The sequence below is a fragment of the Rhyacophila brunnea genome, unplaced genomic scaffold (genome assembly GCF_057557595.1).
Source record: "Rhyacophila brunnea isolate RB1 unplaced genomic scaffold, BYU_Rbru_1.0 scaffold_13, whole genome shotgun sequence".
In the NCBI taxonomy this organism is placed as follows: domain Eukaryota; kingdom Metazoa; phylum Arthropoda; class Insecta; order Trichoptera; family Rhyacophilidae; genus Rhyacophila; species Rhyacophila brunnea.
Window position 1 is genome coordinate 25,249,400 of NW_028232785.1, and position 16,964 is coordinate 25,266,363.

At 37.3% G+C, this 16,964-nt stretch overlaps 1 protein-coding gene across 1 annotated transcript; it reads left to right on the forward strand.

Annotated features, from left to right (window-relative positions):
* The first annotated feature begins 11,657 nt into the window (after positions 1–11,657).
* On the forward strand, positions 11,658–13,562 carry LOC147077040 (uncharacterized). The gene is made up of 2 exons (XM_085940974.1): positions 11,658–13,041; positions 13,549–13,562. The coding sequence occupies exons 1-2, from the start codon at positions 11,658–11,660 to the stop codon at positions 13,560–13,562; spliced, it is 1,398 nt and encodes a 465-aa protein (XP_085797100.1).
* The last annotated feature ends 3,402 nt before the right edge of the window (positions 13,563–16,964 follow it).

Genomic DNA, 16,964 nt, shown 5'->3' on the forward strand with positions numbered 1-16,964 from the left:
GTCCATATTTTGTTCATTGACCAATGATAATATCGACGTTTGACCTTCCGGACATTGGGATGGTGTCCCTCCATCGATTTGATTTTCTGCTGCTTCATTTATAATATTCTTTGTAACGATAACTTCCATTTTTCTGATATTGCTGATACTGATATTGATCTGCTTGCAATTTGAGACATAGATATTATTATTAATACGTATCTAACATATTATAATTACAATGTCCAAGCCGTACCGGGTTCGATGCTCGGTGATCTGTCAATACTGTTACAATACAAGAGTGTTTCTGTGATGATCCTACGAATTTGTTAGTATTATTGAACCCGTGGTATGCCAATGACTGATAGATCTCGATAATTTACCTCGAAATGTAAAAGACTTAGTATAAACAATAATTTTAGTATCGAGCAAATATTGCAATTGGCCGAGCGGCTTATGCGTCGGTTTATAATGTCGTGGGTTCCCAGGTTCGAATCCTGGGTCTGGTACAGACACATATTGTTTTTCAATATGATTATGTTTAAGTCACAGTATGGACTTAATAGGATAAGCAAGTGGCTTGTGGAGGCTTCTATAGGTATACCTATGATCTTATTAGGATCATATTAGATACTTGGGGTTATTCAATACCATGAATGTATTTTTAACGCCATGATATTCGTGTTATTTTGCATCAAGAAAAATAACGGAAAAGTGATAGATACCGTGCTAACTAATTAGAATTCCCTAAAATGAATGTGTAAAACATTAATTACTATTATTATAAAGTCTCATCAAGTTGGATACCTACATCTTCAGAATCTTCCAGGACACTTTTATTCAGGCTATCAATTTCATCTTCGAGGATTACGTCATCGTCTTCAGTATTTTTGTTTATCTCGACGATGACCTGCAAACAGATATTATTTACGTTGTTAAAAACAGATTGTTGTAAAAACGCATTTTTAGGAGAATTAAGTCATAATAAAAATGAATACCTACAAGACATTAAAAAGGCACTAAGTACCAAAAGGCTGAATCAGAGATATATGGGTTTTAATGAATAATAATGTTTATTTTTCACATAAGTACTATTATTTTATAAGCTTCTCAATAGATTTAACATACAATCTTAATAGGTTTAGGAGAAAAGAAATACAATTAATTCATCAGTAAACATTGAAAGAAAAACAAACAACTATTTTAAAAAAAACACTATATCGCAACATCAAAAAATTCTCAAAAAAAATAAGGTCACAAAACGAAAACAAAGAATTAAGCCCCATGACCCATAATATTAACTGAACGGCACTTGTTGCCTATTCTTAAAATCATCACGTCGTTGCCTTTTACACAAAAACCCATCTTTCAATATCCATAGAAGCTCTAATATATTTTTCTGGCACTCATGATGTATTTAGGATATTGGCGCAAGCACATAGAAAATTTCTTCATCCTTAATTATTGAAGCGTCTAGTTTCAAAAGCCCTAAAACGATTTTAGGTAATTCTGAGAAAAATGAGAAAAAATCATATCTATTAAATCTGTGAGCTTTATGTATTTGTTTTTTAATTCGTTACATTCTAAAGAATATTTTCCCTTTCCATTTTAGGGGTATTCGAAAAGCACACAAAACCATTTTAGCGGGTTTTGAAATTTACCCTAATTTTTGATCATACGTATTGCCGGTTTTTGGCAAATTTTTGGCCATTATATTATAGGCAACAAAAATATCCATCTAAATTGCATATCTAACTAAAAAAAATTCAAAAACCATTTTAGGGGCTTTTAAAACTATGCGCTTCAATTATTGTTTTTCGATAATTTCGAATTTTAGTGCGAATAATTTAGTGCGAACAACACAAATATAGACCACTCCAATTCTCCCGCACCTCCCGCAACACAATCGGTTTTAATCGAGCGTCACAAGACCCTAAGTTTGTGTGAAGCATTAGTTGTTTTTATGCCTGGGAGGATACCCAAGACTGAGTCGTCACGCACTCAAGTGTGTTTTGATTGAGTTTACAGAATAATATACTTTCTAATGAAAAATGACAATGTACAAGCAACGTAGGTTGATATTTACATAAAATATTGCTATTAATACAAAACACAATTATGGTAAAAACTTGTTCTTGAAATGAAACTAACCTCTATAGTTTCTTCGATTGGGCGGTCCAAATTTTTTTCATTGACGAATGATAATATCGACGTTTGACCTTCCGGACATTGAGATGGTGTCCCTCCATCGGTTTGATTTTCTGATGCTTCATTTATAATATTTTTTGTATCGGTAACCTCCATTTTTCTGATATTATATTGTTACAAATGAGTAAACAATTACATAGAAGTGATTGTGTTATTTGGACACGACTGTAAATAATATGACCTCTTCCATCAAAGGGTGAGGGGGGGCTTTATGATGACGTATTGATTTATTACCTACGTTGCAGTTAGGAAGGGGTCATCACAATCCCGTCTGTGATTTATTTTGAACTTTACTACTTCCCGGCCACTAATATCCATAATTATTTATATCGAGGATCATTTACCTGGATCACCGATTGTTAAAATTTAATTTTTGCGTGTGCATTCGTTTGTGCATATTTTTTTTTTCGTTTGCGTACCTATAATACCTAACCGAAAAATTCCAATTTAAAATTGTAAGCTAAATAAAGCTAAACGTTGGACTACCCAATGTTGAAATTTTTTGAGTGCGTTTTTTTCGTTTGTATACGCAGATTAAGGAAGATTATTCGAATTTCAATTTGGGTTACCAAGCTAAATGATGGATACTTGTGTCATTAAATTTGTGTTTTTCTTATTATTTAAATTGTAAACACTTGTGCGTTGGTGGTGAACGTTAGTGCACGATTATTTTTAGCCTTTTCACCTATATTCAGCGTGCTATTTGATTTTAAAGGTTGTATGCAAAATCTGACTTCTTTGGATTACAAATATTTTTTTAGTGAAATCTATGTCGCATAGCTATTGCGCGATTCTGCATACTTTTTTAATTTGTTTTACTTATATCGTGCTTGAGATATTTGTTATGAAATATTTGATGAACGTTAAGTAGAACCACCCAACAAACTTTTTTAACTTTTTATTAGATCGTCAATTTCTCTATTATAAGCTTACGTTTGTGCACGTGCTTTTTTTGTTTTCGAGATTAAATCGTGGGAGATATTCTTTTTTTTAAATAAGAGACTTGATACTTGAACCATTAAATTTGCATAATAAAAAATTGTTAGGTGCATACGTTTATGTATAATTATATAAACTTTTAACACGATTTTTTAAATATTTATTTCTTATATTAAACAAGAAATTTGATTTTGAGCGGCCGTCAAGTTTTAACACTAAACATTTTTTCCACATTTTTAAATGCATACATTTGAGTAATTTAATTACATGATTTTTTATGTATTTTTCATTGTTTTTCTATTAAAATTACGCGAAAAATTCACATTTTTCTATTTTCACTAAGTACCTCGTCAAAATATCCCGAACAAAAATATTCACATCCGTCTGGAACGTTCAATCAAAAGAGTCTATACGAAATTGTCAAAACGATGTAATTCTCACTAAATTATGTCGGTTTATAATAGATTACCTTAAAATTCATATTTTGATTACACACAAGTGTGAAAATTACGAAAACATTCAACATTCTTAACATTTATCTTTTTATTTATGATTTTGAATGGATCAATGTCAGTTTCATAAGGAAAATAAGCAGTAAATAATAATTATACCTACCTACTGTTTTTTTAACTTATGATCCACAATAAAAATAAATAAGTTATTATAATACAATTAGGTATGCATATTTTTGAAAAATGCAATATATTATTTTAATGCAACGATATTTTCTTCAAAAGATAATAATTGGAATGACATTTATATTTTTTTTAAATATACTTAGATACTTTGCAGGCACTTACTCTTCCTAATAATATTTTCATATTACGAATTTCTTCTTTTTCTCTGTTTTTCCAGATGGTGCAACGTATGCTTGTAGTTCTGGTAGGTATTATATTAGGAGAGAAGTTTTAGTCAAAAATTTCATATCATGCTGTTCAGTGTCGATATCAAATGATGTTTTATACTTTAAAAAGTTATTGCCTCTGACGGCTTTGACAATGGTTTCACGCAAATGGTTTTCTTTTGAATGTGTGAGTTAATAAGTTCTTAAGCAACGAAATATTATCTGTTTATATTATTATACTTAAATTCATCACACGCAAATGGTTTTTCTCATGAATGTGTAAGTTTGTGAGTTTTTAAATGACATATTTATTTTGTTTCCATTTAAATTTGAATTAATCACACGCAAATGGTTTTTCTCCTGTATCGTTTTATGAGTTTTAAGATAACTTTGTGCAGAGCCTCCGTATAAGAAGTCATTTTATTTAAATGGTCATTCACCAATAATTTGTATATTTACAAGTGTTTGAAGATAACTCCGTCGCATGCATCCAAATGAACATACATTGCATTTATAAGATTTTTTACGAGTATGATTCATATCATGTCTTTTAAGACAACTAAGTCGCACGCATTTATATGAATATACATTGCATTTATAAGGTTTTTTACCAGAATTTGTCATTTTATCGCTTTTAAGAAGACTATGTTGTGAGCATCTATTTGAGTATACATTGCATTTATAAGGTTTTTGGACAGTTACCAAAATTGGGCGCACGGGTTAATCGTTGGCCTATTGCGTCGTTGGTCGAACGTTCGAATCCTGGGTCTGTCAAGTACACATACCTATTGTTTTTCAATTTGTGTTTGAGTCAGAGTATGGACCTAATAGGTTCAGCAAGTGGCTGACATCCATTTCTCGTATACACTGATTCTGTTAACATAAGCCTCCACTCTGTGGGGGTCCATATTATGATCTTATAAGTAATGGACATGGTCGAAAACAAAATGTGTCATAATATGTAGGTATTTTAAGACTACTACGTCGCGAGAATCTATATTAACATACATTGCATTTATTAGATTTTTCATCAGAATGTGTGATTGAATGTCTCTTTAAACACTAATTCGCGAGCATCTTTATGAGTATACATTGCATTTATAAGGTTTTTGACCAGTCACCAAAATTGGCCGCGCGGCTTAAGCGTTGGCCTATTGCTTCGGGGGTCGCAGGTTCGAATCCTGGGTCTGTCAAGTACACATATTGTTTTTTAATTTGTGTTTGAGTCATAGTATGGACCTAATAGGTTCAGCAAGTGGCTGACATCCATTTCTCGTATACACTAATTCTGTTAACATAAGCCTCCACTCCTCGATCTTATAAGTAATGGACATGGTCGAAAACAAAATGTGTCATAATATGTAGGCATTTTAAGACTTCTACGTCGCGAGAATCTATATGAACATACATTGCATTTATTAGATATTTCATCAGAATGTGTGATTGTGTCTTTTAAGACACTAATTCGCGAGCATATATATGAACACAAATCGCATTTCTGAGGGTGGTCACCAGTATTCCCATTCCATATGTTTTAAGACTGCTGGGTATTTTAAATGACATATTTGATAACATTTCAAATCACATTCATCACACGCAACTGGTTTTTCTCCTGAATGTGTAAGTTTATAAGTATTCAATACGTTGCTGCCAAATGTTGGTAAGTCGATAGTTTAGGTATTTTGAGTTTTACCAGGATAAGATGTAAATATATAAATGTGTGCTTGATAAAAATCAAGGTAATCCGATTTATATAACATTGTTTTTTTGGCTATTCATTATTTTAATAAAAATACGTAACTCTTGATTTTTTAAGTTTCCAACTTTAAAAAAAACTGTAAAATAGTATAATTCTAGTTTAAAATCCAACCAAATGTCATTGAAACGCGGTGGTTAAATCTTTGTAATGATAGTGACAGTTTTATTCTATTTCAATAGTTGAGCTAAAAGTTAAGACTTTTTCCGAAATAAGTTTGTAAATATTATGGTAAAATGGCATAGAAATTACATAATTTTCAACAGTATACAGAGGAAATTTAAGAAACATTAAAATTACAAAAACTTATTTAATGAAAGTATTTATAAACTTACACATTCGGGAGAAAAACCATTTGCGTGTGATGAGTATGATTGCCAATGTAATCGAATATGTCATAAAAATACCTAGTAAGCTTAAAACATAATATTATGGAATGGCAATACTGGTGAAAAACCTTATAAATACGATGAGTGTTCATACAGATGCTCGCAAATTAGTAGTCTTTTCTTCTCTTCATGGTCGTACACTCATGGCTGAGGATCGTGACCACTTTTAAATTTTGTCATCCTTTGTGCGACCAAGACTTTCAATCGTTCTCGATCTTCCGCTTCTCGCAGGGCAGAATGAATGGAGCCCGCAGTAGTCGTAAAATACATTAAAATACACATTGTAATGAAAACCTTAATGTAATCGGTGCACATATAGATGCTCGCAACATAGTAGTTTTAAAATACATTAGATGACAAATACTATTGCAAAACCTTATAAATGACATGTTTATAAAGCTGCTCGCAACCTTGAAACCCTAAAATCCATAAAATAAACATACGGGTGACCTACCTTTTTTTTAAAAAATTAATTAATAAAATTTTTAAAATTAATAATACACTAGGACGTTTGTCAATGTGGCAGTCAATTCTAAACGACGAAAAACAAACTCTGCTTGCAAGTATATTATCAATAAATAATATGGCAGTCGACCACTGGTTGCTTTTGCAAAAAGTTGTGCTCAGGCTTTATTAATCTAAAGGTGGCGGTGAGAAGGTCTATCAGTGTCATACCTATAGCCTCTTAGAAATCTACAAAAAATCATTTTAAATACCTAATGATTAATATACTCGTAACTTATAACTGATAAACAAGACAGTGTTTTAAAGATAAGAGAAATAATTAGGTAGGGTGAGATGCTTTATAACTTTGCACTCCGGCTCTAGGATGAAAATGGCGACATATGTTTTAAAAATATATTTTTTACAATATTATATGTAGGCATCTATTTATTTATTTATTACTACATACATTAATAATGAAATACAAGTGAATATACCTAATAATTTAATCTAATGTTAAATTAAAGCGAATAGCATAACTTGAGAAATAATTTACATTTTGAGGAGCTTAAATATTATTAATAGGTACGTAATAATTAATGTTTTTAAAATGAATATAAAAAAGGATAAAACTGTAAAAAAAACTCGGTGCTTTGCGCCTCGCGGGAGGGCTTCGCCCCCCTGGGCCCCTCAGATGAAGGTTACTTAAGCCCTGACGGCTTAAATTATTAAACATGGAACATGCTTTGCCTACTGATTCTCTGAATGCTGGTTGTCCTAATTCGAAGGAAAATTTATTTGTCAAAGTAGGTAACCGAATCCTAAGGATTCAAACAAATTTACTTTTCTAAAATTTATGTGGGTAATTACAATAATAAAACTAAAGAAAATTACAGACGAACAATACGTCACACAGAATGAAGGCTACTTATCCTAATCTATGAGGCTACTGAACTAAAAACGAAAATAATCACCGCGCATAAATAATCGGGGCGCAGCGCGGGCTGAACGTCTATAATAGTTATTCTACGTCTATTATTTTTCGTAACGCTTTTCCGTCGGAGATCATGAGTAAAACATGTTCCATGTTAATATAACATTGAAACTATGTGTCAGTTGCTAGAATAACGTAAAGCCAGCGTGTGTATAAGTACAGGCACGATAGGCTTTCGAGCATCCAAGTACCTAGCTCGCATTCGAGCTACTCGCGAAAAGCATTCTTTTCACTCGCATAAATTATAATATTATGTCCGGGAATATACGAGGGTGGGTCAATAATTCCTTAGAAAAAAGCATTAAAACAGTTTTTTTTTTTTTATTATTTCTGAACATAATCTCCTTGGAGCTCAATACACTTGGTTAGACGTTTCTCAATTTTTTTTAAACCGTCAGAAAAATAAGTTTTCGGAAGGTCCTCAAAATAAGCATTTGTCCGATCGATGACTTCTTCATTTGAAAAAAAACGTTGTCCACTTAGCCATTTTTTTAAGTTTGGGAAAAGGAAAAAGTCACTGGGGGCTAAATCTGGCGAATACGGTGGGTGGTCGACCAATTCGAACTTCAATTCTTCAATTTTAGCCATTGATCGTAAACATTTGTGAACACGGGCATTGTCCTGATGAAAGAGGATTTTTTTCCTGTTTAAATGAGGCCGTTTTTCTTCAACTTTGTTTTTTAGCTGGACCAATAAAGATGCATAATAATCCCCTGTTATTGTTTTTCCTTTTTCCAAATAGTCAACGAAAATAATTCCACGTGCATCCAAAAATACAGTAGCCATAACCTTACCAGCTGATTTTACGGTTTTCGCCTTCTTTGGACATGGTTCGCCTTTCGCAATCCACTGCTTTGACTGTTCTTTCGTCTCGGGAGTATAGTGGTGTATCCATGTTTCATCTACAGCCACAAAGCGACGAAAAAATTCATCCGGATTGCGTTGCATGAGCGACAACAGGGCTTTAGAGGCCACCACCCTATTGTGTTTATTGTCGATTGTGAGCAAACGCGGCACCCATCTTGCAGAAATTTTTTTCATGCCCAATCTGTCATGTAAAATAGAAATGACGCTACCTTTTGAGATCCCTGTAACCTCAATTATCTCACTCAACTTTAATATTCGGTCACTTAACACCATATCGTGGATTTTATTGATCATTTCTGGTGTAGTCACCTCTACAGGACGTCCTGAGCGTGGTTCATCCTTTGTTGATGTACGACCACGTTTAAATTCATTTAACCAGTTATAAATAGTTGCAAGTGAAGGAGCAGATGTGCCGTGAACTAAATCCAACTCATTTTTTATGTCCTTTGATGTTAACCCTTTTATATTAAAATGTTTAATAACAGCTCTAAACTCAATTTTCTCCATTTTTGTAAACGAGCAATTTTTTTTTTAAATGTACGAGAAACACACAACAACCCGACCAATCTGATTGAAACTTCGCAGCATACTGAATCGGTAGTGCCGCTGCATGAAACAAACCGCTTACAGTACTAGTCGCGCCACCTGTCGGCTTTTCTAAGGACTTATTGACCCACCCGTATAATAGAAATGTATTTTTAAAGCCGTCATATACGTGTTATTTTTCATTTAGAGCGTATTTCAGTGAAACCGCAAATAATTTTTAACCGTAGGTGGTACGAAGTTTCTCACTAGTCGCCAATCGGAGACGTACAGGAGATGTCCGCACGTCGATTTGTTTTGTCTTGGCGTCGGAAGAAAATTTCTTAAGTCGTGTAAAGATGGCTAAAAAACTTTATGGAGACGATATACAGTGAATGCCGACCGATTCTCGCTCTCTCAGTCCCCGACGTCCTTCCGAAGAACACCTCTCGGTCTTCGACGTCCTTCCGAAGAATACCTTTCGGTCTTCGACGTCCTTCCAAAGAACATGGCTCTCTCAGTCCCCGAAAACCATCCAAAGAACATCGCTCTCGGTCTCTAATGTCCACCCTGGGCACAGCGCTTTCGGACACCGACGCCCCTCTGATGTATCGTTCTTTACTTCTTACGCCCTTCCGCAGCTTCGGACGGAAGATGGTCCGAAGTGAGGTCCGGCTGGATATCTTGCTGGAGGCTTTTTATAAATATGTAATATTCTTTTCACCAACGACCCTAATAAAGAACTCTCTCGTAAAAAAAATATCAAATAACGTAACTTAGAATAATTTTACATTCAGCTGACGTATAATATGTTTCCATGTGATTTTTTTCACCATTGTATCCGTATTTCTGCCGTCAAACTATATTACTGAATAAACCCACCAGTTATAGGGTACATAATTTGATCTGAATTGTTTTTATTAGCTTCATCTACAGATTTTTTTGGTATAATAATAAGTTCTGAACTGTTCCGTGATTCTGTGGTTCTGTGCACACGTTTATGATATTTTGTGATGTCAATGGGATGATTTCCACATTATTACGTACTTCTACCGTTGTCATCTGCAATGAAATAACATGTTACTTAATACTAGTAAGTATAGAAATATAAACTTACAAGCGTAAATTATCGCAATAAAAACAAAAATAACATGCTTGAGATTTTAATACATAACCTCAAAAAGTTGTGCTATTTTACAACAATTATTATGTATATAAAATATAAAGTACTTAATTTAATAAACAAATTAATATATATTATTGGGTTTCTACAAATTTCCAACATTAATCTACATCTATGACTCATTTTATAAACAAATTTTGTGACTTTATTGCGAGCCAAAAATTCGTGCGTCAAACGTTTATGTCAAACTGTCACTTAGTCATTTTGTCTTAGATTATAGAAAAATATAGATAGAGCTATTGCAAGTGTTTGTCCCTTAACGATCATTTTCACGCACTTGCTTCGCCCCCTTCACGCTTCCTCCGCGACCCTTTCCAGGGTTATTCGAAAATATGTGTGACTGTGTGCGTGTCGTACCGTAGCCAGATTTCGAATATTTATTCCAATGTTATGTACAAGCGATGTTTTTATAAATTATATTATGGCAACACTGGCGTATTGGCTATGCACTCGGTAAAACATTATTCACTAAAATCGGCTCATGCGGAGGGCTTGCATTTTGTCTTGTAAATTGTAAAATATTATAAGAAAAAATGACCAAGTCCAATAGTCAATTTTTCTAGTTAAAAAAAAAGTGTTTTAAAGCAGAGTCATTTTAACAAACTCGGGTTTGTACATTTCCAGGCTGTAAATCAGCTGGAGGGGCCAAAGGTTGGTATGACTTCAGTGGGGTATGCCTTGATGCCAGATCAGGTGTGCTTCCATTTGAAATGCTGAGTATGTCGACTATCCATGATAGCTCTGCCAACAAATCCTACCTCTAACCTCTCCGTGGGGGTCCCTAGGCAATACAGCATGCTGTAGCAGATAGAGGAGGGTGCAAGGCGAATCACCCTTTCTAGTTAAAAAAAAAGTGTTTTAAAGCAGCAGTCATTTTAACAAACTCGGGTTTGTACATTTCCAGGCTGTAAATCAGCTGGAGGGGCCGAAGGTTGGTATGACTTCAGTGGGGTATGCCTTGATGCCAGATCAGGTGTGCTTCCATTTGAAATGCTGAGTATGTCGACTATCCATGATAGCTCTGCCAACAAATCCTACCTCTAACCTCTCCGTGGGGGTCCCTAGGCAATACAGCATGCTGTAGCAGATAGAGGAGGGTGCAAGGCGAATCACCAGCGCCTAAAAACTGGTACATTCTGGCTACGGGAAGGAAAACCCCTACAGAAAACCAGGGCATGTTCACGGGCCCTAAGGTGGCAGCCCCACCAGTGAACTCGGGTGCTGTGGGATGATCACCTGCACACCCTAAAACAACAGATTAATCCAAGCACAGGAAAGCCTCGGACCCCCGTTTCCATCTTGACGACCTCGCCTGAATTCGGTAAACGATTTTGTTTGGAACCTACAATATCCGTACTCTAAATTACCCTGGAAAGGCCGAGCATCTAACAGAAATACTTTCTCAATACAAGTTAGATGTTCTCGGGATCAGTAAGTGTCGACTCACTGGCATTGGTGAGAAGTATATTCGTGGGTTTCGTCTATTGTACTCCGGACACGCCACATTGCGACGTAGTGGAGTCGGATTGCTGATGTCCAAGGAAGCTTGCAAGTGCCTCACCAGCTGGGAACCTATCTCCGAACGTCTACTCCGTGCTACTTTCAAGACCAAGTCGGGCTCCATCACTTTTCTGCAGTGCTATGCTCCCACAGAGGCTGCTAGCGATGCAGATAAGGATACATTCTACGAAAGTCTGGCGGAAGCCGCTGGAAATATCCCCAGCTGTGATCATGCAGTTATCCTTGGTTATCTAAATGCCAAAGTAGGATTTGACCCCTCGCGTGGACCCTTTGTGCTTGGAAAACATGGCCTTGGCCAAATAAACGATAATGGTTCCCATCTGGTAGATTTTGCCTCAATGAATGGTCTTGTGATTGGTGGTAGTCTTTTCCCTCATAAGACCATCCACAAATATACATGGACCTCGCCAGACGGTAATACAAGAAACCAGATCGACCACATTTTGGTCAAAGCGAAATACCGGCATGAACTTCTAGACGTGCGGACATATAGAGGTGCAGACATCCACAGTGACCATGAACTCTTGGTCGGGAAATCCCGTATAGACCTCAAACGAGTCCCAAAACCCAAAAGGACGGTCAGACTCGATGTGGAAAAACTGAAAAGTACCCGTGTGCGTGCAACCTATGAGCTGGAGCTGCAGAAGCGCTTATATGATGCTAGAACTCTCACGTCTTCCATCGACTCGGATCTCTTGGAAGGAAAATGGATATTATTCCGGGATGCTATAATGAGCTCCGCAACTACTGTCTTAGGAGAGCGGCATACGCACAGGCCGGACTGGATGTCACCTCATACATGGGAGATGATTGAGAAGAGGAAGCTCCTGAAAGAATTGCGAGACAATGGTACATACGACCCACAGCGCAGCGCGGAATACCAGACAATGGACCGCGTGGTAAAGCGTTCTGCCCGCCGCGATAAGCGCCGACGCCTGGATGACCTCATTCGGGATGCGGAATCTGCTGCCTGCAAGAATAATCCAAGTGCTCTCTTCCGCATCACCAGAGCAATATGCGGTAAGAAACGTCCAGTGATCACTGCATTACGCAACTCTGACGGAGTGACAGTCACTGAACCTGCAAAGGTCCAGGAGCTGTGGCACCAACATTTCAGTGATGTCCTGAATCGCCCACCTCCATTGCATCCCTTCGATATTCCGTCGGAGATCACCACCCTCGGAATCACTACTGCATCGGGATTCTGCGAAGATCCTCCGACAACTGCTGAAGTTAAAGAGGCTGTCAAAAGACTGAAGCGCAGGAAAGCTCCTGGAGATGATGGCATCCATGCAGAATTTCTGCTCTGCGGACTGAGCGCTGTATTGCCGTCCTTGTGTGACCTTCTGCACGATGTGTTGGAAAGGGAGCAGTGCCCCAAAGCCTGGAGGGATGGTACCGTTGTTACTCTGCACAAAAAGGGTAACCCACAAGACTGTAATAATTACAGAGGAATCACTCTCCTCAGCGTTCCCGGGAAGGTGTTAGCGTTCTCCTATACAGGATTAGAAGTCCCATGCTGGACGTTTTGCGTGCACAGCAGAGTGGATTTGTCCCGGGGAAGTCCTGCTCAGAGCATATTTCAACTCTCCGATGCCTCCTGCAACAGTACCAAGAGATGAATATACCTGTCGCCTGCTGCTTCGTGGACTATGAAAAGGCATTTGACAGTCCTCATCGTGAATCTCTGTGGCAAATTCTGCTATGCTATGGTGTCCCACGGAAACTGGTCGCCGTGATAAGTGCTCTCTACACCAATACAGAGTGTCGCGTAAGAGCAGCCGGAACATCCTCTGACCTCTTTGAAATCACGTCAGAAGTCAAGCGAGGATGTGTACTTGCGCCATTTCTTTTTATCATCATGATGGATTTCATAATGCGTAAGACGGTTTGCCCTGACAGTGGGATACGCCTAGGGGAGAGTGGGTCACAGTGAATCACGGGGTACAGTGGATTATTCACTATAACTCAATTTGTATAACGCTTACGCAAACAAACGAACGAGTGGTTGCCGCTCGCCCATACCCCTCTCTATCGCACTAGTCGCTGACGCGGTATCAAAGCGGGAAGATGTGCTGTCACACTCAGGTCAGTAGGTAAGTAACGAAACTATTTTTTCACGTGGTTTTAAAATTTGTTTCGTCTCTAAGTGAATAAGAAATGTAAATGTTTATATTTTGTTTTACGATTGTTATTTCTTTAATCCGTTGTAAACTATGTTGTTTTGTCTTTGAGTTAAATAGTTTTTTTTTTTGTTATATTTTTTTTACCATAACGGCCAATGGGTCACAGTGAATCATTTCGTTTTGGGTCACAGTGGATTGCTGATCCAGTGTAACCCATGAAGCTAATCTGTTCTTTTTCGTAGTTAAAAATGCCTCGCAATCGAGTAAGGAAAACTACTGTCCGACAAGAAGATCTAGGCAATGACCGGAAGTCGCTAGTGCGTTTAAAAGTGGGAGGAGCTTGTTAGTTCACAGTTTTAACACGTGGACAACTCGTGGCTAACTGGAAGGCGCTTCAATCGGAGTGCGGTTAAAAATGGGAGGAGCTTGTTAGTTCACAGTTTTAACACGTAGCCAAGAAGATCCTGTTGGACAGTAGTATCGGACTTCACACTGAATAACAGATGAGAAACCAAGCCAAATGTGCCCGATATTGCCACGGTTGCACTGCACGACATTAAGATAATTTTACCAAAACCTAAGTTTTCTGGCAACACAAAGAGAAAACAATCTATGTATCAAACTATCAATTTGACATTAATTTTTCCAGCACAAATTTACGTTAATTTCATTTTTGATCGCAAATTAAACCTTAAAATTATTTTTTTAAATTATAAAACTGTTTTGAATATGTAATAAAAGACTATGTATCTAAGAGTACAAATAAATGAGTAATAATATGGAAATTCTTGTCTTTTACTGTATTTTTTTTATAGATCCAGTATGTCCCAGTCGATTCACTATCACCCATGTATTGATCCGAAGTGACCCATTCCCGGGTCACAGTGGATCATTCCCAATTTTTTTTTAAAGTGGTTATAACTTGTAAGTTTAGGTAATACTCGCCAATAAAAGCCCTTTTCTTTGAAGATTAGATACTCATATTATGATTTAATTTCAGAGATTAATTATTTGGCCATAAAATTTGGAATTGCAAGACTTGAGAAAAAAAGTGATCCACTGTGACCCACTCTCCCCTACATCATGATGACACAAGCGATCTATGCGAAGAAAGACTGTGCGACTTGGAGTATGCAGACGAGGCAGTCGTGTTTGACTCGACGATCGAAAGGTTGGAGGTGACCGTGAACAGGCTAGCCGCGAACTCGATGCGTGTGGGTCTTCATCTGAATGCCGCTAAGACCAAATCCATGTGCAGTGCTGCTTGCATCGACGCCGACACTCCTCTGCGGGTTTCTGGTCTGCCCGTCGAGCTGGTGTCCAGATTCAAGTACTTGGGTGCCACGGTTGCCGATGATGGTGGTATTTCTAGTGAGCTTGGAATCCGCATGGGTGTGGCGGGCTCTGCGTTCAACCAACTTGGAGTCGCATGGAGGTCAAGGCTGTATTGTGTGAGGACCAAATGTCGTTTGTTTAACGCGTGCGTGCTACCTGTGCTCCTGTATGGCTGTGAGACATGGCATCTTACTAAGCTTCAAGAGTCTCGGCTTTTGAGCTTTGAGAATCGATGTCTCCGCAGAATCTTAGGGGTACATTGGTACGACCGCGTTAAAAACATCCGAGTTCGTGAGCAGACACAACAGCTTCGGTGATTGAAGTTATCACGAAGAGACGATTCACGTGGCTGGGACATGTATTCCGGATGCCGCCAAAGAGTGCGGCACTTCGTACCCTTGTGACACAGCCTCAAGGGTTCCGTCGCCGTGGCCGGCCCTCCCTCACCCTGCAGCGATGCTACAAAAGCGACCTACGTGCTGCAGGTCTGACATGGCGGGAGGCACAGGAGTTGGCGATGGACCGAGGGAAGTGGCGCCAACTTGTGCTTGCCCTATACCCCAACGTTGGGACGTGACAGGGTGAAAGAAGAAGAAGAAGAAATCAGCTGGGATTTTTCTCCAGACAACCGCAACGTTCGTAAGATATCAGATAGGTAGGTAGTCATTTAGTGCATTTTCACGAAAAATGCAGTTGGTCACTTTTAATGGTATGACGACGAAGACTCAGTTATGAAACCGTTAGGTGAAAAGCCATTCGAATACGATGTTTGCTCGTATAAAATAATGTTTGCTTCTTAATACTCTTAAAAGACATAAAATGGTGCATAGAGGTGACAAACCGTACAAATGCGGTAGGTATTTATACATATACGTACTTACATAATAATATAATAATATTTAACCTTATAATGTTACTCTTGTTTGCCACTACTACATAGGGTTCTTTTGTAATCTTTAGGAACTCGTTATGCACAACATACATTATTCCATGCCGCGTTGCGCTACTTGTAATATTTCAATTTTCTTACATTCAGAGTCAATGTTTCACACATATACGTGAGCATTGGTGTTACACATTGATTGAACATAGCTTAAGACACAATGGGAGGTCACTGTGGAAGATAATATTATCCAGGCGCCCAAATGTACCACATGCTAGTGGGTTTTTAATAGCAACTAGTCATAAATACCGCCGTTTATTGATATATATTGTCCAAGATAGACGTAGTTGTTAACCGGCTCGATTTGAGTGCAGATTGCTATATTGATTAATATATACCAGATTAAATTGCACTGCACAACCTCATATATTAAGTAAAATAGCCCCTAGACTTTTTTACTTTTAGAAGTTAACTTAAAGAAGTTAACCAATTATTTTTAATGTGTGTTTATCTCACTTAGCTAGTCGACCCGCCGCCGATAATTTCAGACTGAAAAATTCAGGACTCTGGTATATTATACTTGTCAGTAAAATCGCCCAACCATTTAACACTTATTTTTGAACCATGAATGGATCGGACCCATAATATTAGATGACCAAAAAGGTTTTTGACGCCATTACTTACCATTGTTTAAAATAGAAAGAGAAATATTGAAAACAGATTTTAGTACTTTGTAAACTTAATTGTAGAGGATGGATTTTTTAAATCAATATTAATTTAGATTCTAATGGCCGGGAAGCGGATAGATTAAAGACGGGATATGTGAAGTCATATTTTATAATACCCCTTCTTAACTGCAACGCAATAAATCAATACGTCACCATAAAGACCCCTTCACCCTTTGATGCAAGAGGTCCCATTTTCAGTCAACCCCGAACAATCACTCCTTTGTATTGTTTACTCATTTCTCACAA

Coding starts and splice junctions, on each gene's coding strand:
- LOC147077040 (XM_085940974.1), top strand. CDS start 11,658: ATGTCCAAGGAAGCTTGCAAGTGCCTCACCAGCTGGGAACCTATCTCC.